Source organism: Podarcis pityusensis (genome assembly GCF_964106645.2).
Source record: "Podarcis pityusensis genome assembly, chromosome: 7".
Taxonomy (NCBI): Eukaryota; Metazoa; Chordata; class Lepidosauria; order Squamata; family Lacertidae; genus Podarcis; species Podarcis pityusensis.
The window spans coordinates 84469734-84497142 of NC_138031.1; the positions used below are offsets into that span (position 1 = coordinate 84469734).

General features: G+C 42.6%; 1 protein-coding gene across 4 annotated transcripts in view; it reads right to left on the reverse strand.

Moving 5' to 3' along the window:
- Positions 1–27409, reverse strand: part of MTA1 (metastasis associated 1) — a 63534-nt gene that overhangs the window by 15507 nt on the left and 20618 nt on the right. For all 4 annotated transcript variants that reach the window (XR_013988921.1, XM_081014817.1, XM_081014816.1 and 1 more), the window contains 11 exons: positions 25775–25877; positions 20211–20310; positions 19136–19324; positions 16843–16917; positions 14906–14964; positions 11062–11177; positions 6865–7016; positions 6557–6746; positions 5644–5733; positions 4786–4938; positions 2822–2857 (listed from right to left, as the gene is read on the reverse strand). Coding sequence is in view for 3 of the 4 variants with exons in the window: in XM_081014817.1 (XP_080870943.1) it covers positions 2822–2857; positions 4786–4938; positions 5644–5733; positions 6557–6746; positions 6865–7016; positions 11062–11177; positions 14906–14964; positions 16843–16917; positions 19136–19324; positions 20211–20310; positions 25775–25877 (1263 nt within the window). In the remaining variant the exon portion in view is untranslated. The remainder of the gene's footprint in view (positions 1–2821; positions 2858–4785; positions 4939–5643; positions 5734–6556; positions 6747–6864; positions 7017–11061; positions 11178–14905; positions 14965–16842; positions 16918–19135; positions 19325–20210; positions 20311–25774; positions 25878–27409) is intronic.

Consider the following 27409-nt stretch of genomic DNA (forward strand, 5'->3'; position numbering starts at 1 on the left):
CTCCCCCGTAGGTCCATCCACGGCTGAGGAATCGATGGTGAGTAGCTACTAGGAGCAGGCTCCTTTTTTTGTAAGGCCCCCACAATGCAAAATGACCTCCCAAAGTCCACCAAGCATGGATCTATTACTGTAAAGAATAAAGAATCACAAAACTGAGAAACCAGTAGGAGAACACTTCAATCTCCCAGGACATTCTATACAAGATCTCAAAGTAGCTGTTTTACTACAAAGGAATTTCAGAAATAGACTGGAAAGAGAAGCTGCTGAATTGCAACTCATTACCAAACTTAAAACCATGGAGAGACCTGGTTTGAACAAAGACATTGGATTCTTATCCCATTATACATGACTAAGCCATTTCTCACCTTCTCACCCCTTGCCTTTTCCTGTAAGACCTATTACAGTCGTTAAGAGTCGTCAGCAGGCTCATCTCAGCTATCTGCCAATCTCCCATTCCCACCACCCTTCTGAGTAATACCCCTCCCCACCTTCTCACTATATAGAAGGATCTGGCAACTTCTGTTTCAGTGTATCTGAAGAAGTGTGCTTGCACACGAAAGCTCATACCAAGAACTAACTTAGTTGGTCTTAAAGGTGCTACTGGAAGGATTTTTTTTTTTTTTTTTTGTAAAGAATAAAGCTTGACTAACTTCTCTGCTCCTAGTAGATGCCCACGGTATCTTCTTTGATCGTGGAACTTGTATCAAGGCCTTCAGATGTTAAAGAGACACCTGCTCAAAGAATTTAATTGATTGCTCTTTCTGTTTTATTATTTTAGCGCTATTCCTCTATGCGATTGATATTTTGTGATACTGTGTGTGCGCATAAATTTCTAATTAATTCTTTTAAAACTAATGTTGAGTTGCATATCCCTCCCGCACAAAAGGTGGCTAAAGTTTAAAAAATGAGTTTATGCAATTCAAGATAAGAGGAGATTGAGAGGAGATGGGACAGTCATCTTCAAATATCTCAAGGGCTGTCACATAGAATAAAGAACAAGCTTGTTTTCTCCTGCTCTGGAGGACCTGAACCAGTGGATTCAGGTTACAAGAAAGGAGATTCCGACTAAACACCAGGAAGAATTTTCTGATGGTCAGAGCTGTTCAACAGTGGAACGGACTTCCTTCGGAAGGTGGTGGGCTCTCCTTCCTTGGAGGTTTTCAAGCAGAGGTCGGATGTTTTAGCGGAGATTTCTGCATTACAGTGGGTTGGACGAGATGACCCCTGGGGTCCCTTCCAGCTCTCCAATTCTATGATTCTATGAGACCTTGTTCATCTCATTTAGTCAGTGAAACAGAATCTAGGCCCAAATAAGGTAATCATGATGAGTGTATTCTATTCCAACCTAAAGTGAGAAGCAATCCCTTTCCTAGTCAATGCATTTCTCGGCCTTATGGGGCTACTGCATCATCGGGTTGCAATTATGCCATACGCTGCCTATTGGCAAAAACAATTACGCTTCGTACTGCTTGTTCTTGAGGCTTTACTACCACAACACACTCTTGACAGACAGACCTGAAGACTTCTTCTGAGATGTCATACCAAGAGGAGTCACCAAGGAATGACAGCTTAGTTGCTGATTAAAGCTGTTAAGAATGGAAGCTTAATTAATGCTTACTATACTTTTTGTACATTTTTTCTACACTATATGCACATATTCCTGCCAGCTGAGGATGAATCTTCATGCATCAGGCAAAGTACACTGGAATCCATGGCAGCTTGTGCTATAATAGGTTTGCCAAACCGTCCTGCAAGAGACAAGCGTGGCTATCCTCTTGCAAGACTCTTTATTTTGAAATGTACATCTCACCCTTTTGGTCAGAACAGTCACCCAAGGCAAAATTCCACCTATACAGGTTTTCTTCTGGACAAAATTCAAGTTGCTGCTCTTCACCCATAAAGTCTTAAATAATTTTGGCCTTGCACACCTCAGAAAATATCACTGCTGCCTGAAGCTACCACATCTCCCAAGAAACTACAGCAGGAGTGATGAACGACCAGTCTTGTGTGCCAGATACAGCCCAAAGCCTCCTTATCTTGGCACCACAGTCAGGCTTTTAAAAACCTACCATTGAAGCTTAAGTGCAAGGTGGCACTGGGAAAGTTGTAGCTGGGTAAGGAAGGGTTAAACTTTATCTCTGCATCTGCTACCGCCCTCTCCACCCTGCTCCACATTTAGGCTTTACATTTGGACCCCACTGCTCCATATTTAGGATTGGGGGGGGGGGGACGACTCCTCTTGGCTTCAGTAGGAGGGTTTTAAAGAAATCTGTAGTAGGAGCAAGGAAGAAGATGCAGCCCTGTATTAACTGTGCATGTCTGTGCATATGTTAAGACTGTATGTGCGTGTGCATATTTGGTTGTGTGTTAACAGCATGCAATAATGCCCATGTCTGGCCCTGTCCACTTTGGATCCAGATCAGGCCCCCAATAGCTTTCAACTGGGGCAATGTGGCCCTCAGTCGAAAAAACAGTTCCCCACCTCTGTGCAAAAGGTTGTGTACTGCGAAGGTTTGGGCGGCTGCTCTCTAATCATGAAAAACCCTTCCTCTAGAGACCTTCCAAAACTCAAACATACGTCAGAAGGGTTGCTAAATCGGGATATTTTTATCAGCTGCAGTTAAACTGATAATGGTGCGTTAATACCGCATGGGAAACTATGAAGGGAGGCGATGTATTTAGAAATCACAAAAACAACGTGTACACACAATACGAAATGGGTGGTCACAAGCACAAAGAAGCAAACTTGAAAAGTCAGCGGATGAATCGAGAAAAGGTTACACTGTCCAAGCACAAGCCGAGAACAACTCCGTAATCTTACCCTTGCTTGGCATCAAAAGGCGCTTCTTCATGGGGCCTGGTAGAACACAGTGAACATAAAGATCAACAATCAGATTTGCATTATTTCACAAGCTTAACTTAAACAAATGACATGTTATCTGTGCAGGTGTTTGCTTGCTTTGTCAAAAAATTTAACAGGATAGCACATCTAGGATAGCAGAAGCTATGGTTGTATGGTTGGGGGGGGGAAACGTTCAACAACTTCCATATTCTTAAAGGTAAAGGTAAAGGACTCCTGACAGTTAAGTTCAGTCGCGAACGACTCTGGATTTGCGGCGCTCATCACTTTACTGGCCGAGGGAGCAGATGTTTGTCCGCAGACAGTTCTCAGCCGCTTCTGGCAAAACCAGAGCAGCACACGGAAACACCGTTTACCTTCCTGCCACTGCGGTACCTATTTATCTCCTTGCACTCTGACGTGCTTTCAAACTGCTAGGTGGGCAGGAGCTGGGACCGAGCAACGAGAGCTCACCCCATCTGTCAGGGATGCTTCAGTTGAGATTCCTGCCTTGCAGGGCATTGGACTAGATGACCCTCGGGGGGGGGGTCCCTTCCAACTCTATAATTCCATGAAAAGAATTCAGCTGAATTTTGCTTCGCTATGCATAACAACTGACTTAATCGTTTTAGCACCTTAAATTGGATGGCTTACTTTTCCAACAAAGCTTTTTAGCAGAGCTTTTACAGTGGTGCCTCGCAAGACGAAATTAATCCGTTCCGCGAGTCTCTTCGTCTTGCGGTTTTTTCGTCTTGCGAAGCACGGCTATTAGCGGCTTAGCGGCTATTAGCGGCTTAGCGGCTATTAACGGCTTAGCAGCTATTAACGGCTTAGTGGCTTTAAGAAAAAGGAAACAAACTCGCAAGAACTCGCAAGACGTTTCGTCTTGCGAAGCAAGCCCATAGGGAAATTCGTCTTGCGGAACGACTCAAAAAACGGAAAACTCTTTCGTCTAGCGAGTTTTTCGTCTTGCGAGGCATTCGTCTTGCGGGGCACCACTGTATCCGTGTCTGTATTGGACTTGGACTTGGTTTAATATAGGTTTCGGTTGCTAAATAGTTTTGGGATGTTTTAGCAATCAATTTTATCAAGTGATTCATCAATCAATCAATGTAACAAACTTACACATTAAAATTGCTTTCCGTGGCATCTCCCCCCCTGCTGCACGTCAGGGCAGAGTCCACTACAGTATTTCTCTTAGAACTACTGCAGATTACTTTAAAGCATTCGCAATGTTCAACACTAGTCAAACCCACTAAAATTGTGCTGCATTATTACATACCTAAGTATGTGTGGCTCCCTTTGGGGGTCTGGCCAAGCAATCCTGGCCACTCAAGCCTGTTTGGCCAGAGCATTCTCATGCAACTGCTCTGTAACACCTGCAAGCAGATCATGCTAAAAGCAGCCACCAGCAAATAAGGGGAGGCAAATTTATGTTTGTGTAAAGGAGTCAGTACCCCATGTTTTGTGGGACATTGTTCTAGACATAAGTTTCTTCCCACCTTCATATTTTGGTTAAGACAAATTGTATATAGTTAAAAGCAACACATTTTTTTCCAGCAGGGAAAAGGATTCTCAACTACTATCAGCACAATGAAGTCTAAGTGTGCTGGGTGCTCGCTTTCTCTACACTACTTTGTTTCTTCTCTGATGAATTAAACAATCCTAGGCTAGATTTTAAAGATCAGAAGCCATGATATTTAAGGGTGGATAAAACACAGGAGTTGCCCTATAGCTATTTCTATATATTCAAAAAGAGGAAAGCTCTGAAGCACCATCTGGCAATAGCAACTGAGAAGAACACGTTTTTCAAACAGAAAGTAAGTATTAAACAGTTCTGACAAAAGCAGTATTAGCAACACTGAAAATGAAAAGCCACCAAGACAATTAGACTTAAAAATTAACCTGCAAACAATGGCAACACGTTAGCACCAGAAAATACTTACCATCCATCCCATTTTGTTGTTCATAGTTTCTTTTCCCCAAGATCGTTGGAGATCCATTGTTAATCACTGGCGTAAACTTAGCACAAGGCACACTGTTGAGGGAGCCAGACAAACTCTTAGCAGGATCAGGTTTCAGAGAGCAGGGGTGAGATTCTGTATGGTGAGAACAGCGTATTAGGAGCATATTACAAAGGACAGTGGAAGACTCCTTTGTTTAAACCCAACTCTGACCCAGTCATGAATAAAGCAGGAAGAAGAGGGGTGCCACATTTTAAAAAAGAACAAAATATGTATGCAGGTGAGAGAGGCTGAATCAGGAATCAGACCCTACAGTTGCCTTAGAAGCAGCGCACAGACACTTAGGCCAAGAAAGAGACATCCTCATGTGCAGATATTAAGGAGAGAAATAAAGCTTTTGAAAACAAGGGTGTCCTTCCAAGATCTATGTTTCTTTGCGTGTGGTTCTCTCTCTCTCTCTCATTGTCACTTATATCCTTCTGTTTGTATGATATTTATATTCTGTTCCATCTATCATGAGCAAGAAAAAGCATCAACCCAGGGAACATGCAAACAAGGGCTGCTGGCTTAGTGACTGGGATCAATAGTGGTAAGGTGCAATCTGTATATTACGGGCATCCCATGACTTTCTCCTATACAAGCGAAATGTCGTTTATTCCTATGGAGAAAATTAAAGTTAGGGCCAATGTTGTGGCATGGGCAGAATTAGCTGGTGAAACAGAGTTAGTAGCATGGGAAGTGACACTGGGTTAACCCTCTTCTGCCTGTCAAATATGACACTTTTTGCTAGTGAATAATATTATACTCGAAGTCACCAAAATGCATGTATACGGGTCATACCTAGATACCGAAGTACTGCTTCTAAAGGTTTTCTGACAACATGTTTTAATAGCAACAAATCTTCTGAAGCTTCTGGTAAACGAGATGAACCTGAGGACAATATTGGAACAAATAAGACTTCATTTACATGCTAACAAAAAAACCTAACAAACAGCCTTCTTGACACCAAAGCCAGTGTTTTCTGAAGCATTTCAACGTAAAGGAAATCTACAAAAGGAATGCACAAAAAGGAACATTTAATACAAATTAGGCCTGAATCACAATGTTGGGAGTATTATTCCCAGCCCTTAATAAAAGTACTCTTTGTGGAGTTTGGAGTGTACTTTTACAGGCTTGGTGAGGACAAACTGAGGAGTTTTCTCCACCCACCCCCCAGATCTTCCACTACTGTGCTACAGGGCTGGCAGCGCCAATTGTGAGCATGTTATAGCATTATACAGTGGTACCTCGGGTTAAGTACTTAATTCGTTCCAGAGATCCGTTCTTAACCTGAAACTGTTCTTAACTTGAAGCACCACTTTAGCTAATGGGGCCTCCCGCTGACAATGCGCTGCCGGAGCACGATTTCTGTTCTCACCCTGAAGCAAAGTTCTTAACCCGAGGTACTATTTGTGGGTTAGCGGAGTCTGTAACCTGAAGCATATGTTACCTGAAGCGTATGTAACCCGAGGTACCACTGTAATGGCTTGACAAGCTATTTTACTCTCTCCCCCATTTTTCTTCCTTCTGCTACCCCAGTAGCTCTCAACCATAGAGGGGTCAAGAGAGTCAGAGTTTGCCTAATTTCTTTAGATCCCATTTCCCTCAGCTGAACTGAACTGAACTGAACTCAACTACTACTACAATTCTGATAGCATAAGCTCTTGTCAGGCATGTAAGCAGACATCATGCAATCAGGACGAGAAAGACTCACATTCGGCTTTGATTGCTCCACTGTTGATAGGCATATGAGGGTGCCGTGCCGCGTGCCACGGACGCAAGATGTCCCTGCATAATCGTCTGGCGAGTCTGGTCAGCTTTGTGGTATGGAGATAGAAAGCTTGTCGCGTTTTCATGGCAAACTTGGGGCTCCCATTGTTCCTTAAGGGTCCACTGTGAGGACTCTGGGAAAAGGAAAATTTGTGAGGAAGAACCTTGCCTCATCTTTTTGTTTTTGGCCTAAGGAACCACAGTGCTGAACTGCGGATTGATTTACTAACTGAATATAGTGAATGTGCCTACCAAATTGTTTCGATTTGGCCCCGGCCGTTCTCCATCTAGCCGTGTTGGCATTTTCAAGCCTCCGTATTTCTTCCAGTAGGTCCAGCAAGATGCACACAGACGACACTGCATGTTCGGGGGACCCCAAGAATACCACTGGTGAGATTGCGTCACTGGGAACAGCAAAAGCAGATATCAATTAGGACTCCTTTGCATGCCGTATCTGTTGAGACTCCTGGCCACTGCCAAAGATAAACAACCTAGCTTTCCAATATATGACAGCAGCTTGCTTTTACAGTATATGGCAATAAAGGCTTACTTTTGTGTTATAATAGGAAAAGTATTTTGCCATGTTCAGAAACATACTAATATCTTAATTTTAATAGCACATTTAGAAAACGATACGTTTAAGCTTGTTCTGGAAATGGGGATCAGTTTCTGCAAGTGTTTTTGCTCAATCTGTGCCATCTGCATCTTTCCCGGGTTGACTAGCAATACTCCCCGCCCCATACCTGCAGGACAAACTGCATTAGTCTTCAGAAGGCTCTTCCCAGCGCCAAGGGCCTTCTGGTGGTTCCCTCATTGCGAGAAGTGAGGTTACAGGGAACCAGACAGAGGGCCTTCTTGGTAGTGGCCCCCACCCTGTGGAACGCCCTCCCATCAGATGTCACGGAAATAAGCAGCTATCCTATTTTTAAAAGACATCTGAAGGCAGCCCTCTTCAGGGAAGTTTTTAATATTTAATGCTGTATTGTGTTTTTAACACTTGACTGGGAGCCGCCCAGAGTGGCTGGGGAAACTCAGGCAGATGGACGGGGTAGAAAAAATTTACTATTATTATTATTATTATTATTATTATTCCCACGGCTACATGGAAAGCTGGGCAGACTTTGTGGCACTGCGTTGTGTAGATGCAGCAGTCTAGCAAATAAATTTATGGCTCAATCTTCTATGAAAACTAGAAGAACCAGTCAAGACCAGTAAACACACAGCTTCATTATGTGAAACAAAGAACAATGTTTTCTGCAGTGCTTCCTTTCTTGTAACAAAAAAGGATTACTGACTTTCAAAACAAGAAGTGAGAAAGTGCAGCCTCCATAGTACTGGCCTATTTTTAGCATAATGCTCTGGAAGATTACCGTCTTAGCACTACTCCCCTTGTGAGTTTACTCAGCAAACTGGTATATAAAGAGATTAGAAGCTATTTCACAGTACCACTGTGGCGAGATAAGTACAGAAGGTGAGCAACCATCCCATTAATAATTATTTGCAAGATAATTGCACCAATTTTATAATTTGAAGGCAATGTTCACTGTGGAGTCGTGGCACCACCATCTGGAAGGTGTGTGCTGGGATAAATCAATATTACTTCTAAAGGCGCATCTATTATCTCAGATAATTATCAATGAAGCAAATAATTCAGCAGTGACACAATGGGTGTGGTTTTGGCTGTGGTTTTTTTTAAACCTGGACTAGCTGCTCTATGACAAGAGTGAGCATTTGAGAGCATAATAATAATAATAATAATAATAATAATAATAATAATTTATTATTTATACCCCGCCCATCTGGCTGGGCTTCCCCGGCCACTCTGGGCGGCTTCCAAAAGAATATTAAAATACTATAATACATCAAACATTAAAAGCTTCCCGAAACAGGGCTGCCTTCAGATGTCTTCTAAAAGCCTGGTAGTTGTTGTTCTCTTTGACATCTGGTGGGAGGGTGTTCCACAGGGAAGGCGCCACTACCGAGAAGGCCCTCTGCCTGGTTCCCTGTAACTTGGCTTCTCGCAGTGAGGGAACCGCCAGAAGGCCCTCGGTGCTGGACCTCAGTGTCCGGGTAGAACAATGGGGGTGGAGACGCTCCTTCAGATATACTGGACCAAGGCCGTTTAGGGCTTTAGGGCTTTAGAGGTGGGATACTTTTCCTTTCTTTTTAAAAACCACCCTATGGTATAAAATGGGACGATGGTCTGGGAAATCTTTCCATGTCTAGCCTGGGCAGTGGAGTAAGGAACCCTGACCTGAGAATCTCATGTGCAGAGGTCAAAAGCCTGCTATAGCTCTTCAGCAAAAGGGAGTGAGAAAGGGAAGCAGAGGGATGCTTCAAGAAACAAAAGCAGGAGTGTTGTGCTTGTTTGTCAAGTTAAACATTGCTTGAACTGTCTGTCCACCCCCCCACCCAATTTTGACCAAGCCCTACTGATTTAGATTCTGTATTCTCCTGTGGACACTTTGTGATCCACTCTAGGTTAAGAAATACATATAAAGGAAACTAAATAAGAAATTATGCCAAAGCTTTGCTCCTATGTAACACCTCCTTTTCATTCAGTATCCTCTCATTATCAATAGCTTGATAGTATTCTGTGATAAGGGTTGCCAGTTCAGTTCAGGTCCCAGATACGTCAGATTTAGAAATCTCCATATGCCAGACTTGCTTTAATAATAATAATAATAATTTTTTCTTTATACCCCGCTCTCCCCAGCCAAGGCCGGGCTCAGAGCGGCTTACAAGCAATAATAAAAACAAGATGAATGATTACAACTTAAAAACAAAAATAAAATACATTAAAATAATGGAACGTTAAAATATTAAAATGTAGCCTCATCGCAGGAGGAGAAGGAAAAGAAAAAAGAAAGAGAGGGAGGGAGGGAGGGAATCAAATTGGCTCCAAGCCAAAGGCCAGGCGGAACAACTCTGTCTTACAGGCCCTGCGGAAAGAAATCAGATCCTGCAGGGCCCTGGTCTCATGAGACAGAGTGTTCCACCAGGCCGGAGCCAGAGTTGAAAAGGCCCTGGCTCTGGTTGAAGCCAATCTAACTTCCTTAGGGCCTGGGACCACTAGGGTGTTGTTATTTATGGACCTTGAGGCTCTCCGTGGGGCATACCGGGAGAGGCGGTCCCGTAGGTACGAGGGTCCTAGGCCGTGAAGGGCTTTAAAGGTCAAAAGCAGCACCTTAAATCTGACCCTGTACTCCACCGGGAGCCAGTGCAGCTTGAAAAGCACTTGGTGAATATGCTCCCATGGCAGAGACCCCGTGAGGAGCCTTGCTGCAGCATTCTGCACCCGCTGGAGTTTCTGGGACAGCTTCAAGGGCAGCCCCGCATAGAGCGAATTACAGTAGTCAAGCCTGGAGATGACCGTCACATGGATCACTGTGGCCAGGTCGGGGCGGGAAAGGTAAGGGACCAACTGCTTGATGCGGCGAAGGTGGAAAAATGTCGCCTTGGCTGTTGCTGTAACTTGCGCCTCCATGGAAAGGGAGGCGTCAAGGATTACACCCAAACTCTTAACGGAAGGCAATGGCACTAATTGGGCCCCCGCAAGAGAAGGGAGTTGGTCCCTCATCCCATGCCATCCCGACCCAGCCACAGGACCTCTGTCTTCGAAGGATTTAGTTTCAATCGGCTCCCACGAAACCATCCAGCCACAGCTTCCAAGCATCTGGTCAGTGTGTTCGGGGCCGAGTTGGTGTGGCCATCCATCAGCAGATAGAGCTGAGTGTCATCAGCATATTGGTGACAGCCCAGCCCAAAGCTCCGGATAATCTGGGCAAGGGGGCGCATAAAGATGTTTGAGGGTATAGATATGCTAGGATTCTAGCATCTTCAGCTTCCTCTTCCTTCTGGGATATCTGAGTGTAGTCTTTCTCCTGGCTTCAGATGGCAACCCCCCTGTCCTTAAGTCTCCTCCATTACTGGACCAAATGATGCCAGGAGACATGGTGATGCGACCAGCCCCATATCATACAACCACTTCCTGTCCTAGTGGTGCTTCTCTTAGCAACTTGGCATAGTCAATAAGCCAGGCTTCTCCAGGAAGCAAGACAAGAGGGGAGGTGGTAAGTGTTTGGCCCTGAGTCACAGATTTAAAATAGTCGTACCTTGGATCCCAAACACCTTGGTATTCGGATGTGTTGACTCCCGAATGTCATAAACCTGGAAGTGAGTGTTCCAGTTTGTGAACTTTCTTTGGAATCTGAACGTCCGACGGGGCTTCTGATTGGCTGCAGGAGCTTCCTGCAGCCAATCAGAAGCCGCACTTTGGTTTCCAAACGTTTTGGAAGTCAAACGGATTTCTGGAGCAGATTCTGTTCGACTTCCAAGGTACAACTGTATGTGTCTACTCTAAAAAGAAAAGGGCACATAAGATTGGACTTGCATTCCCTCATGGGCTTCTTTTTCTTGCACACAGGGCTACATTCACAAATCACTTACTATAGCAGCTTTCGCAGGCTCGTCCCGTTCCCGTGTTCTGTGCCTGAACTCCTGTACCATTTACCACTCCTGGCTTGATATTATTGACATTGATCTGGTTGGGGTTTGGCTTGTTACTTAGAGAAATGAAAAACAAGAAATGGGTGGTTAGTTTATGGGAAGAAATGCCATCAGCACCACCAGACGCCTTCACCTGCCCCCGCTGCAACAAAACATGTCTCTCCTTTTATCGGCCTATACAGCCACAGCAGGTACTGTAACTCTCCAATGGGTTGACTTCACCCCCGAAGGCACACGCTTCCACTGTCTCCTGAGACAGACGGATGCCAAGAACCAAGGGAACATGCAACCTTCTGATACTTCAGACATGGTAAATAAATATTGAGTATCTCCCATTTCTAATAGTTCTAACATAAAATATTTTCACTAACTTAGAGAAGAATGTAGTGCACCCAGCCCCTCTCCTCTTCTGCCAAATGAAACTGTCAATCCCCCAGTCAACTCTCTTAGTGCTAAACAGTTCAAGAACTACATAATTGAGAAGGAACAGGTGTCTAAAAGCTATACATGCAGTTTAGACTTGCAGAAGTTCCACAGCCATTATTGAGTTTTCATCTACATCTCAGAAAAACAATGTATTACATTTGTTTACTTATTTTTTATCAAACTTTATTTGTTTTTCACAAAATGCAAATATCCTCCCTTCCAGCAGTTCTACTATCAATTGTACTTTGGAAATGATTTGATTGGCTTTCATTATTTGTGCTTTTTAAAAAAATTGTTTAATGTTTCCTATAAGCTGGCTTGGAAAGATTTGTGTTCTGTCTCTTAAACTTTTTGTTTTTTATCACACTAGCTGTGGTCATCAGTGGGCGCATTCGGTTGATTATGTTCTCATAAAGTCCAATTACGTTTCCTGTTTCTAACAACATTTCCCCCTTTAATAGAGCAAATTCATGGGAATCCAGGATCTGAATCATTTTTTCTTGGACCTGTGCATTCCATTTTAACCTTCTATTTCCAAGTATCAGATATTCTGTTTCATCCAATAATTTAGGAAAGGCAGGAGAAAAGAATAATGTCAGAGATAACTCAAGTGGAAAGTGGTCACTTTCAGCTCTGGGAATTATCCTGAAGGTATCTCGGTTAACTGGCACATTATTAGATGTTAGGATATAATCTATGGTGCTAGTAAATCCTCTGGGGGAGATAAAAGTAAAATAACCCTCTTGATCCCCTTGACCGTGCCCATTGCATAACAAAAGGTTATGCTTTATTATAAGTTCACAGAGATGTTTCCCAGCGCGATTAGGGGTGGTGTCCATTGCTGCCCTCTGACAGATTTCAGGTTCGTCCTTGTTTTTAACACTAGTGACCATGTGATGATTTTAGCTTATGAATTTTATTGTTTAATGTTTTTATTTGTACATTGGGGTACTTTTATAGCTTTGTTTAGAGTATGTAATGTTTTAATAACATAAATGTTTTAAGTCTTTTTTTACCAATTCAGTATATTTTCTTTTAATTGTCAAATAATTCTGTATACATTGCGGCAGCCTTTGGCTATGTGCAATAAAACTGACTGAGACTGAGATTTGTGTTCTGAAGAGCGGGATATAAATAAATGCAATAAAGAAATAAATAGTAAACACTGCACCAGTGTTACATTATAGCATATTAAATACATGATCCATTTTTCAAAGAGCGACAGAAGATCAACAATTTACAGAAAAACCAATAGCTATCTTCATTCCTGAATTTGAGTTTTAGTTTTGAAGCAATAATAACAATAACTGTCAGGGCTGGAGTCAGATGGAGGTCAGTACAAAAGACATATGGCTCTGCTGTCAGTGAAGTTGACTCTTTATTCAAGGAAACGGCATAAAACTCAGTAACACTCCCCAGCAGGTCTTCCTCCTACGGAGCAGTTGCCAGGACTGAAGGTCCCTGCCTTCCACCCTTTCTAAGGCTTCTCCTCTCCCAGATGTTTCCCAAGCAGTCTCAAGCTGTGTCTATGCACCTCTGGCCTCTGTTCTGCCCTCCTCCTCATCCTGTGTGTTCTTGGGATACCAAGGGGAAGGGGAGCTTGTCACAGCAGGAGGGGGAGACTCCATGGATTCTTCTGCAGCCTCTTGACTTCCCTCCTCTGCTTCAGCCTCAGAGTCTGAACTGCTGCTCCCTGTCTCTTCCTGCCCACTAAACCCTGTCTATGCACCTCTGGCCTCTGTTCTGCCCTCCTCCTCATTCTGTGTGTTCTTGGGATACCAAGGGGAAGGGGAGCTTGTCACAGCAGGAGGGGGAGACTCCATGGATTCTTCTGCAGCCTCTTGACTTCCCTCCTCTGCTTCAGCCTCAGAGTCTGAACTGCTGCTCCCTGTCTCTTCCTGCCCACTAAACCCTGTTGCTCCTTCAACATCCAGCTCCTCCCCCCAAGTCTCTCCCTATGACCTCTCCTCAGTGTCCCACCACCAATTCCCTGGGCGCTGAGCCATCTTCAAAAAGGGGGGAAAGAAGAACCAGGTAACTACTGATCAGTGAGCTTGACATGAATACTTCTTCGTGCAGCACCTAGTTAAACTGTGGAACTGACCACCAACTTGGATGGCTTTAAAAGAGGATAAGACAAATTCATGGAGGACAGCACTAGGCTTTTTAAAACAAGCTTTGTGTGTTTGGAAACCATCATTCTAGAGCCACTCCATTCTTTTCTAATGTATTCAATGTCTGAACCTGTAACAGCCCGAACGTGCCAGAAGTTCCTGGATACCATTTCCCCTTCCGAGTTATTTTCCTGCTTAGTTCTTCCTCTTTTCCCTTCCCAAGGGTCAAGAGCTTTTGGCCGGTGTTTGCCTTTGCAGCCCTGCGTGAGAGTAAGCGAGAGCGAGAGAAGAGCAGTCCTTCCTTATGCTCTTCTCTAATAGTATAAAAAAATAAGAAAATTGTCCAGTAGCACCTTAGAGACCAACTAAGTTTGTTCTGGGTATAAGCTTTCGTGTGCATGCATACTTCTTCAGATACACTTCTTCGGGTATCTGAAGAAGTGTGCATACCCAGAACAAACTTAGTTGGTCTCTAAGGCGCTACTGGACAATTTTCTTATTTTTTAATTTTATTTCAACTGCGTCAGACCAACACGGCTACCTACCTATCTGGCCCAATGGTTGCCATTGGTTTGATCTGAATTAATTTTATAATGAATGATTTTAGAGTGTTGTGTTGTGTTGTACTGTTTTATTGTTGTTAGCCACCCTGAGCCCGGCTTTGGCTGGGGAGGGCGGGACATAAATAAAATTTATTATTATTATTATTACCTGAATCTCTAATAGAATGTTCATATTAATGGTTTAAAATGTGAAGCCACTGTCACAAACACAGCCCACCCCTGTGCACATCTGGGAGGGGATGAAAACACCCTCACCCCTGTACAGCAATGGATCAAAAATTTGTTTTCCTCTCTCTAACCATAGCTTCATTTTCGATTTAGTACAGAACAAATACAATGCCCTGTCTCACAAGAGATGATAGCCTGCATTTGTACAATCCATCTTGGGATCCCTAGGAGAATCAAAGCTGTTTTGGTTGAGGTTTTGAGACAAATGTAGCTTTTTAGCAGAAACAAACATTACAAAATTTATGCTGCGGTTCTGTACACACATCCATGGGACTAAGATCCCTTGAAGAAAATCAGACTTGCTTCAGAGTAGGCATGCATTGGATTGCCCTGTTAGAGAATCTAACATCTATTTCATGGTTAAAAATTCACATACATAAGTTTGCAAGACAAGTAAGAATGGCTATAATATTTGCATTCCATCTGTAAATATATATAAGAACAGGCACTTACTAATTAGGAATATATACTTGCTTTAGCTTGCTTTCTGCTTCTGCAGCTTTCAACCTTTTCTGAATACAATACAATAAAATAAAATTAGAACATAAAAGCAATCCATACAAATTATAACTAAATCTGATACATTTTCCTGTTCTCAACAAATACCTCTCTAGGTATACAAAAAGTCAATTCACCTTGAGGAAACAAGGGCTGCAGTTCATCCCTTTATGTTAGCATCATGGATTTATAAAGTAGTTTCTGAATATTACTGATCAGCAGGGCTGAAAATATTAATCAGTACATTAAAGAAATGACTTCATACCATAAGAAATTAAAGCAACAGATTTTAATCATGGCTAGAGCCCTGAAAAGAAACTGAACCAATTGCACACCACTTAGTTAAGGCAATACATGTAAGATCACAGAAGGTAGAAGTTGCAAGAATGGAGACTCTGACTAAATATCAGGAAGAACTTTCTGATATTAAGAGCTGCTTGACAGTGGAACTGTCTCCCTCTGGAGGTTGTGGACTCTCCTTCCTTGGAGGTTTTTAAGCAGAGGTTGGATTGCCATCTGTCAGGGATGCTTCATTTGAGACCCCTGCATTGCAGGGGGTTGGACTAGATGACCCTTCAAACTCCACAATTCTATGATTTCATCCTCACAACAACAATGTGATGTAGGTTAGGCTAAGAGATGGTGACTGGCCCAGGGTCACCCAGTGAGCTTCATGGCTGAGTGGGGATTCAAACCCTGGTCTCCCAGGTCCAAAACTCTAACCATTACACTACACTGTGCTTGGGGGTTCATGCGTAGATCAGGTATACCGTATTTTTCGCTCTATAAGACGCACCTAGTTTTTAGAGGAGGAAAACAAGAAAAAAAATATTCTGAATCAAATGTTGTTGAAGAGGCTTTGCGCGGCTATCCCTCTTGCTATTCTGGCTTCAGCGAAAGCAATGCAGCCTGCATTCGCTCCATAAGACGCACACACATTTCCCCTTACTTTTTAGGAGGGGGAAAGTGCATATTGTAGAGCAAAAAATACGGTATATGAATGTTCCTAAAGACACATGTAACCATAAGACTTCAAATAATTTATCTGCTAAGACAGTGGGAAAATATCGAATTCCATTGCGAAGTTTCAATAATAAGAAAATAGGTAAGAAACAGCTACAGTGGTGCCTCGCAAGACGAAAAGAATCCGTTCCGGGAGTCTCTTCGTCTTGCGGGTTTTTTCGTCTTGCGAAGCAAGCCCATTAGAGGTTTAGCGGCTTAGCGCTACAGTATTAGCGGCTTAGCCGGCTTAAAGATCAGCTGATAAGCGGCTTAACGATCAGCTGATAAGCGGCTTAGCATCAGCTGTTAAGCGGCTTAAAGATCAGCTGATAAGCGGCTTAGCATCAGCTGTTAAGCGGCTTAAAGATCAGCTGATAAGCGGCTTAGCCATCAGCTGATAAGCGGTTTAGCGGCTTGGGAAAAAGGGGGGGGAAAGGAAAAAAAACCCCGCAGGAACTCGCAAGACATTTTCGTCTTGCGAAGCAAGCCCATAGGAAATTCGTTTTGCGAAGCACCTCCAAAACGGAAAACCCTTTCGTCTAGCGGGTTTTCCGTCTTGCGAGGCATTCGTCTTGCGGGGCACCACTGTAATTAAAAACATACTGAACACAATAGTTTTTTGTTAGTCTCAGTGGCAAATGACCCTCCTATGCTTTTTCCAGAAGAGATCTCTGAGTTGGAGAGAGCCACCCCAAGTCAATCCAGACATCCCCCACCTTAATGAGACATCTGGCAGTCATGTTCACCCACTCAAAAAGGAGTTACAAGTTTCAAATCATTCATCAAATGTCAGCAAAACTGAGTATATAGGATTATAATGACTACTACAATAGATTGCAATTAGAAGTTAGAAGCATCTGTTTTGAGAAATGTAACTACATTGTTCTTACCTGTTGAACATACCGATCTGTTGTTTTCCACATATAATAGTACTCAATTATGCTGGTTAAGGACTTCCATGGAAGCTAAGAACACGTATAAACAAAACCAAGAAAAGCCCATGAGGTGTCAAATCTACATCATCCTGGGAACAAAAGACTTTAATAGCAAAAAGTCAGAACTCAGAAGTTCCCAAGCATATAGCTACCCAACTGCCACAAAGCTAGATGTTGAAGAAGTGAGTTAACTCTTCTTTATCTAGCTTTGTACACACACACACCCTTCACCTTCCCCATGCTGCAATTAGGCTTAAAAAACACCAGTAAAAGCTGTTTTTATCAACCTAGTTGCTGTGCAAGGATGTACTGCAGAGCCAAACTGGGGTGGTTTCAGTCCCAGTATGGAGGCCCTGTGGGCTACATCTCACACATAGTCGTATGATTTCCAACATGCCTCAGGTACAATGTTCTGGATGATGTTAGAAACAAGTACAATGTCTAATCTGTTCCAGCCTCCTAAGACTAAACCTTTAAAGCCTTGATCACCATTGGCTTTTCACAATGCATTTCCAGCTGGGAAAATGGTACCAGAACTCATAGAATCCTAAAATCTTAAGAGCTGGAAATCACCCCGAGGTTCATCTAGTCCAACCCTCTGCAATGCAGGAATCTCAACTAAAGCATCCCTGATAGATGGCCATCCAACCTTTGTTTAAAAACCTCCAAGGAAGGAGAGTCCACCATCTCCCTAGGTAGACCTTTCCACTGTCGGACACCAACTGAGAGCCAGTGTGGTGCAGTGGTTAAGAGCAGTGGACTCGTAATCTGGTGAACCGGGTCCGTGTCTCCGCTCCTCCACATGCAGCTGCTGGGTGACCTTGGGCTAGTCACACTTCTTTGAAGTCTCTCAGCCCCACTCACCTCAGAGTGTTTGTTGTGGGGGAGGAAGGGAAAGGAGAATGTTAGCTGCTTTGAGACTCCTTCGGGTAGTGATAAAGCGGGATATCAAATCCAAATTCCTCTTCTTCTTCTTCTTCTTCTTCTTACTGTCAGAAAGTTTTTCCTGATGTTTAGTCCTTTCTTGTACCCTGAAGCCACTGGTCAGAGTCCTACCCTCCAGAGCAGGAGAAAACAAACTAGCTCCATCTTCCATGTGACAACCTTTTAGATATTTGAGGGTGGCTCTCATACCTCCTCTCAGTCTCCTCTTTTCTAGGCGAAACATATCCAGCTCCTTCAACTGTTTCCAGACCCTTGATCATCTTGGCCGCCCTCCTCTGCACACCTTCCAGAAGATGGTGAGACAAACCTCTCCTTCTTTGGAGGTTTCTAAACAGAGGTTGAATAGCCATCTGTCATGGATGCTTTAGTTGAGATTCCTGCATTGCAGGGGGATTTTAGGATTCTATGAGTTAAATTGTGGTGCTCAGAATTGGACACGGTATTCCAAGTGTGGTCTGACCAAGGGAGAATAAGAGTGGTACTATTACTTCTCTTGATATGGACACTAGACTTCTGTTGATGCAGCCTAGAATGGCATTAGCTTTCTTTGCTGCTGCATCACACTGTTGACTCATGCTAAGCTTGTGGTCCCTATATCCTTTTCACATGTACTACTGGTAAGCCAGGAGTCTTCCATCTTATATTTGTACAGCTGATTCTTCCTTCCTAAGTGCAGAAGCTTACATTTGTCCCTAGTGAAACTCATTCTGTTAGTTTGGGCCTAGTTCTCCAATCTGTTAAGGTTATTTTGAATTATGATTCTGTCTTCTGTGACATTAGCTACCCCTTCCAGTTTGGTGTCGTCTGCAAATTGGATGAGCAGCCCCTCAAATCCTTCCTTCAAGTCATTTATAAAGACGTTGAACAACAATGAACCCAGGACAGAACCCTGCAGCACCCTACTTCTAACTTTTTTTCAGGATGAGGATGAACCACTAATGAGTAGTCTTTGGGTTAAGTCAGTCAACCAGCTACAAATCTACCTAACGGTTACATTGTCAAGCTCATATTTTACCAACTTCCTTGCAAGAATATCATGGGGGACGTTGTCAAAAGCCTTACTTAAATCAAGATGCGCTATGCCCACAGCATTCGGCTTATCCCCCAAGCATGTAGCTCAGTATCCCTAAACTATACCAGCAATTTGGAAATGTCATGGGACACATGGAGAAGAGAATTTGCCACTGCACAAATGGAAGATGTTCTGCTTATACACTTTTTTAGTTGAATACTGCCCTAATTCCTTTAACTGGAGAACGCCGTCCACGATTTTCTAGATGTGCAATGCCGTTTGCCTACTTACAAAATCTTGCTGAATATCAGTAAAATCCTTTCCATATTTTTCAAGGGCTTCTTCAAAGAGATTTGCCTCAGAAGCAGACCATTCCTCCATTTCATCCCTGCACAAGACAGGCCCACCCTGGGGCACAAGGGCAGAAATTGCCTTGGAAATGTCATAGATGTTTTTGTGCAAAGTATCCATGGCATGGAACTACATAAAACAAACCAAATACAAAGTGTAAAAAAAGAAGTCCCCACTACATAAAAAAATGCACCACATTTCAAAATAAAAAGCTATGAATGAAACTAGGGGACTGATACATATCAGGGGGCTGTTTGATGTTTTATTATGCTTTTATATACGCTGTAAGCCACCCAGAGTACTGGGAAAACCCAGAAGGATGGGCAGGGTAATGCTACTGGAAGGAATATATTATTATTATTATTATTATTATTATTATTATTATTATTATTATTATCCTCCTCTAATGCTGGCATGAGGAATATTTTTGGCTCCACAGGCCAAATCCTTACCAGGCCAAATTTGACAGGTGGGTGGTGAAATCACCCAACGTCACAATGACATCTGGTCAGGAATCCAAAGTTGCTGCTAAAACAAAGCCCCCCCCCCCCCTTGTTTTAACATGGGCAAGGTACTGCTTAAACTAAGGAAGAAACCTTCATTGGAGCAGTGGTTCAATGGTTTGCACTGAACTTCCCAACTGGACAGGATTTAACCACCCGGTGAACACCAATGAGTAGGGATTAAATTCTGTTGAACTGGTACAGGAAACCCCTTCCCAATTAATAAACTCCACATCAGTCATACAAATCATTTAAATAAGCATTGTAAATGATCACAAGCTTAAAAGTTACTATGTACATCCTAGATTTTTTGTGTGTGTTATAGATTCACAGCTCCAATTGGCTCCTAACTGAACTGTCTCTTAAGCACACAACCGACACCAATGTAAAATGCTTCAGGACTCTTCCAGTGTTTTCAAACTGATATATTACTCTCTTTGTGCCTTTATGCTATAGAGGTATTACTTTTAACTGAAAATCCAGCATTAGGATTTATTTTCTTAAATTCTTACCAGTGTGATATCCCTAGATGCTGCTGCAGCACTCATGTGTAAGCTTGGCTGCCGAACAGAACTGCTGCAGTCTAGAGCGCGAGCAAATGTACCCACAGAGCTAAAAAAAATGAAGAGAAGGTTGACATTCCGTGCAAGAAAACACACACAAAGCGAAGAAAGTAACAAGTTTACAGCAAGCACTTTCAAAAACAATTTGGTATGTATCATTTATTTGTATGAGGAAAAAAAGCATTTTTGCTACATTTTCATTGACTTCAATGATAATACACATTTTCCCCACACATAGTAGTGACTGTTGCCCACCCCCTCTCAATTTTGTCATCGCAGAAAACTGTCTACCTTTATCTGGGGAAAATAAGACAGATGTCACAAATGCCATGTTTCAGCTCACTCCCTCATCAGGTTAGGAACTTATTTAGATGACAAAGTCAACATTGTAGGAACCAAGAAGACCAATCGTGTCCATCATCACAGCTATACTGGGTTCACAGATGGCTGCTGCAAATGTTTTTTTATTATTCATTTTTGCATACCCCAAAAGGATGGAAATTTGCTACATCAACTTTATTCCATTTGAGATTCCCTCAGAAGGAAAACATTTAAATGCAGGTTGTCAGTACGAAACTTGCCCTCACCACTCTTAAGCAAACGTCATGTGTCAAGTAGCATCGCTGAGTCCAGTGAACCATGGGAGATACGACTCAGAATCTACAACATGCATAATGGTGTCAGTGAAGTACGCTCACAGTCAACCACCAGCCTCAGCATACCTGCTGGAACTGTACTAATGAAAACTAGGAATCTGTTTAACAAAGGACAGCTGCTGAAATCAACACTTCCTATAAATGTATTTTCCATAAACTTTCACGGTGTTTTAATCCTACAGTGCAACATTCCAAAAGGCTCCATGGCCAGTGGTTTTGCTACAATTATTTTACGCACATTTAGAGATCACTAAGAAATTCATACAAGATACACGTTGAAAGTGAAACCCTTTCTTCATCATCAAGTGAAAAAAGCACAAGCATTATCAAGCAAAAAAAATACCTCCAGCAGCTCGCTATAAAGGCAGTTAAAAGTGTCATTTGAATCATTCAGTGCAATACCAGTTGACAGAGAAGAATGAGATCTAATAGCTGCTGAGGCACATTATCATCCTAAGCCAGGCAGGAGGAAGAAGTAGAAGTTGTATGTTTTTATCTGCATGTGGAGAATGTGCAAGAAGACAGTCTTTTCTTAACATAATATAACGTGAGCTAACGGTGCTATTTTACATTGAGAGTGTGTACAGTCTGAACAATGTACTTGAAAGATGAAGGTGTCAGACATCCCTTGAAAAGCAAAAGCTTCATGGCAACCACTGTTTAAATACAATTCTTCTGCTACTAATCTTCCAAACTGTGAGAAATAGGAAAGTTGTGCAAGCAGAACACCACCACTTGGATAGTCATATATAAGCCAGTGATTGCTGGTTGTGATATATTGATTAGACAAGATTCAGTTCACTCTGGGAGAGCAGCCCACTTTGTTTTGGGTAGATACAAAAGCCCTATTTTGACATATTAGTTGTAAATCCCAATCAGCATAATATTGTAGACTTGACGGCTGTGACAGCGGTTGAGGTAGTTCTCAATTCTATACCCTTTTCAAACACCAAACCAGGGATCTTGCATTGCCGTTTCCTTATCAACTTTTGCTGGGGGAGAGACAGAGGTATGTTGATCATATATAGAGACTTTATTCCTTTTTTTGGTGCCACATTTCCTTACAGGCTTTTGACACTCTTCTAGAATTTTCATCCAGTATATTGAATACATTCTAATACTTCCTCTTCCTTTGTGATATACTTGGTCCATTGAAATAGTAAGTTAATGTCTTTCTCCTCCCTCTGCTCCACTCTAGGTAGGGAAGTCTCATTCTCTTGAGTATGGGACTTTGCCAGCTCATTCACCTGTTTTAACATGAGATCATCTAATAGCTCCCTTCGCTCCACTGGTTGCATCCTACCAGCAGCTAGTGCGTTTTCGGCCAAAGCCATCTCCATGGCCAGATTAATGACACATTATCCCCAATTAGCCTCTTGCGCTGCACCCCTGTAGTCAATATAGACAAGACTGGCGGCTGGAGATTGAGATGTACGTTCATTGCCAGCTACTTCATCCCTCGGGGGAAGAAGCTTACAATTTTATTTTGTCTTCTTTGTCTAACATGTGAAACATTTCCGGATACAAGTGGTGCTCCCTGTTTCTCGTACCCTTGTATAGTAAGACCTGCGACTCCAGGTTATACACACAGAGGGCTTCTCTGAAGTGCTTGGCTCATAGCCTCAGGCTCTTCCGCTCTGTCCTTCAATGTCCTCTTACTTCAGGGTGGGAGAGAGGGTGGACCCTTACCTATTTTATTCAAAATCTAGGTGCTTAGCTCATCCTCAGTGTAGTGGTTCTAGGGGTTGCTCGTGCGTAAGCCAGTGCAAACACCTGGCTGGGTTGCCTGAGTGAACCTTTTCTGTCCGGACAGCCACTCACCCGTGGCTGTCTCAATCGCTGGCAGAATCCGTCAGTGGGCATTTCTTAAACTTCTTCCAGCAAATAAGCTCTTTGACGCCTAGTCTCCTCCTACTCTCTCTGCGCAAAAGCCTTCTGCGCAAGGAGGGCGTAGGCAGCAGAGGACCCCTGCTCTCCCCGCTGGTCCCCGGCAAGGAGTCATGGGACCGCCTCGCCGCTTCCCCCATCTGCCCCCCTTCTCCACTGGTGCTACACTGATTCTCTTCCCCAGAAGATGGGCTGCCTCTCCCAATTCCGGGACACTCTCTGGAATCCCTCCGGATCTTGCTCTCTCCCTCCGGCACTGATGGCAGTTCCCTGACACTCAGGGTAAGCCAGAAAAGTTATTGAGATGATGAATATCCGTGTGCTATATTGGTTTTCAGAACTTAAAACTCCAAAAGACTCTGCACGACTATGGACTCGCAGCCAGAAACTTGTATCTTGCAGTTAATAGAGATTAATTTTAATTAATTAATGTCTGTTATTTATATGCCACTCTGGACAGCTCCCAACAAAATAAAACCCTTTTGTGTTAATGTAAAAGAAGATAAGGCAAATATGCTCAATACCCAGCCGGTAGGACTGCTGAGTCAATTGCAACATTTTAAAAATATATATATATCAAATGAGCTCAAAACAAACACTCTCACAGTCATCCAGCTGGAATCCCACTTGGGCAGCCATTGTATGATATGAAACAACTGCCTCAGACAACAGCAGCGCCATAATGACTAATCCGGCATTGTACAGGCAACAACCGTTTTGCGCACGTTCAAAGCATGCGCAACCGTGCACACGCGCATCACCGCAAACCCAGAAGTGGCAGGAAAAGGGGAAGGGACCAGAATGGGGTGGGCTTGTAAGTCTCTGCCACTGCACACAAGGACCTGGAACGCAACTGGGTGTTGCCTGTATTGTATTGTGTGAGATTGGTCAGATCTCTGCCATTTCCAAACTTCTATTCTTTTCAGAAGAGATTACACCGATATTTTGAAAGTAATATTGCACCACTATGCATGGCCTATTTTGATAACTTCATTGTGTGGCTGCTCAGTCCAAGCAAAGAATCAGATTCTGATGCTATCGAACACTGAATCAATGCAACAAAGCTGTTGCATTTAGAAATGATGTCTGCAAAGCAAGAAGGAATGTGGCTAAAGAACTCTTGCTGCATCTCCCATTGATTTTCATACTGCTTCCATAACTTGAGGAAGAACAAACAAGTGAAGTCAATATACTCTGTGCTTTATCAGGGATGAATAACTAGCATGAGAATCGGAATGCCAGAAATGTGCCAAATTCAGCAACTGTCCTGTGTTAAATGATTGCCTATGTGCACATTTCTAGCAGGCATATTTATGTTTTGATGTAGGTTCGTAGATTACAAGTCGTTACCTCCTCTGCTTTGCTGGACTCCATGCTGCCAGCAGCTCCACCGAAACATTTGCTTAAGTGTGAGTCTTTTATCAGCTCCATCTGAGGTTTTCATGTCAAAGTAATCTGAAAACAGAACACAACTGATGTAGCAATTTTGCACATCTTTTGGTTATGTAATAATGAAGAATTGTGTAACGTGACCATAAATTCTTTGAATCCAGTGTGACTATCACCTTAGTTCATGCAATGTTGGTTTCTAACCCAGGTGGCGGATTGAAATATTGACCAAAATTTTAATTCAAAACCGTCATCTTGTCTTCCAATATGATGGCTTATACACACTACTTGCCGGAGTGACAAAATGACTTCTTTGGCATTCACTGCTTGTGGCAATGAGTTCTGTACAGGATGTACACCTTGACCTTTTTGTTTACCACTACCAGAGGAAAAAGGAGGACCTCTGCTTATTTATCTCATGTAACCTCATATTTAGTTCTCCCCCAAGTTGATGAAATTCATTTTCATGAGCTTGAAACCTGAAGAAAATCACAGTTTAAGAAGTGAGAATATACAAAATCAGGGCCTAAATGTGGAATAAGGCACCTATCGCATGTTTAAACCTTACTAGAGGCCTATGCCTAGAGCAAGTTGAATTGCCATCAGGGAATCCAAAAAAGGTACTAGCAACTGATGAATACACTTTTCTGTCCAAGTACCATTTTCTAACATTTGTTTGTTTTCCTTCAAGGACCTCTGTGATGCTCATGATGCCCATGCTCTTCAAATCACATATCAATCTCATGCCATACAAGGACAATGCTCTATAAAGCCAATGACAGAACTCAACAACAAGGGACTGCATCAGATGAAGTCTAATGCCCTCAAGACAGTTCTCCAAACATCTTGCTTTACATCTATATGCTACTTCCTTGTCTCAGGCCTGACTGCAACTCCCATCTCCTTTCCTTCTAGTTATTTCATATGCCACACACCTGAAAACTATTGCTAACTGAATGTTCACACTTGCATGAAGGATACAGAAAAACCACTACCAGTCTTTCAAATCAACAGAATCAGGAAAGGTCAGAGCAAATATTTGCTATTGCGAGGATTTCCATTCACAAATGGTTTTAGAACAGCAGCAAGCTGAAGAATGAAAATTTGCCTCCTTCAGTCAAGTATCATTTGCAATATACCTATATTCATTCCTCCATGTGGGCAGTATCCGCACCACCCAATCCGATGCATGCAAGTGCTACAGGCCATACATTTAAAACTAAGTAACAACTTCCAAAAAGCTTGCAATGAAGACATTATTAATGTTGACTATACCATTAACGATCAGGACACGGCCTTAGTACAGAGACCGCCCTTGTGCAAACTTACTGAACATTTGGGGACACAGTGGAAGAGATCAGTGAATTATCTGCTTTACTAGCAAATCAAATCATTGCTAATGAATGACTCAATCCCAAAACAATGGTATATAAACATTAAGATTATAATTACCATAATGATGCAACGGCGAACAAAACTTTTTGTTTGACAAACAGCAAGCATTTGTTTAGGGGAACAGTATAATCAGAAAGCGGGGGAATAACCAGATTAAGACGCAAATTGTGGTGTTTTTCTCCTTACCGTGCTACTACAAGGAACTGATCTATCTGTTTGTCTATTAGTGGATTAAATGCTTCCCAAACTTTTGTTTCAAGTTTTGATTGGTCTCTGCCATCATCTTCACCTAAACAAATTCAAATAAAAAAAGGGTTTATCTAGGCAATCTGGCAAAACAAATAGCGTACTGATGAGGAGCTTGCCTTCCACCAATCTTGGAAACTACAGAAAACATTTAACGTTCACTGGTGAAAAATGCTACGGCTGTCTCTTTTGTAGTATTGCCAAGAAGAGTTTACCTCCGCAGAATAACATGAGTGAAAAGTACACATCCAACCATCCAGCACTTCATACGCCAGCCCCATTTCCCCAAAGAACCCACTTCATTCACATGTACACAAAAGCTTTGGAAATACAGAACCATTAGGTATCTCCTGCTCAAAGTGAACAAAAAATGGCAGTTCCGATCCAAAAAAAGAGCTGACCACGCCTGCTGATCTTTTAAATGAGATCCCACTCCCTGACAAGGAGAATGACAACAAAGGCAAGCTTGCTATTGGAGCAACAAACTTTGCAGAATAGTACAGTGGTCCGAGAGATAGAATGCAGGAGTGTTACTGATCTGTCTCTCTCCTCCTCTCTTGTTCAGCAGAGATGAATTTAAGACTGTGATGCGTCATGTCCTCCCTTCATTCACAAAAAACTGCTGGCTAATAACAGAAGAACAGAAGGAGAAGTCAAAATAACCCTCCTGACAGGAAGGCTGAGTCAGGGAACTCTCTGTGCTAGTTCCATTCCCTGTGAGCCCCGGGTGCTAGGTGCCACCAGAGAAAGTCTCATGCTGGTAAAAAGTGCCAGGGAAAAGAAAAGGGGGGAAAAAACCACAAGAAAAACACAGCAGATCTGCAGACTTACAGGAAAAGGAAGCTAAAGAAAGGACACCCTTCTTTAACCTAACAATGATGCTATTATTATTATTATTATTATGATTATGATGATGATGATGATGATCAAGAAGACAGATAAACGACATACACAGAAGAGGATTTAAGGCAAGGCAGAAAAAGGTAAAGACAAAACAAAAACCATTTCAAAGAGTGAACAAATGCTAAGTTCTGCCTAGAACATAGGACCCAAACGACCTGACTAAAGGCAGGGAAAATCTGGAGGGTGGGATGGCTCCTCCCCCTGAAAGAGCAGGTAAAACACTTGAAAGAGCAGGCAAAACACATATCCTGTCCAGTGGGAGGTGCCATCCTATTAACTGAATATCCTCCTGTCCAAAAGTGTTTTTTTAAGAGTGTTCCATATAATTTATTCTGAATTTTTCAGATTGAAGCTTAGTGTAAAGTTGAATCTGAATTTTAAATGTCTGTGTTTCTTATTCTGGAATTGTTTTAAAATGCTGGAAGCTGCTGTGAAACGTTTTAGAAAAACACTATAAAAATATTTTAACAGAGGTAAACCAAGATCAATTACCATTACAGAAACTATGTACGTTTGGACAGCATGAAAGGACTAGTTAGTGTTACACATCATGGGATATAGAGGCTGTGAGAGCATTCCGCAGTTCCTCAAACAAAAACCTTAGAGCCCAACAGTTTCCAAAACATTCCCACAACACAACATGAATTCTTTATGGATTCATGCAGAAATCAG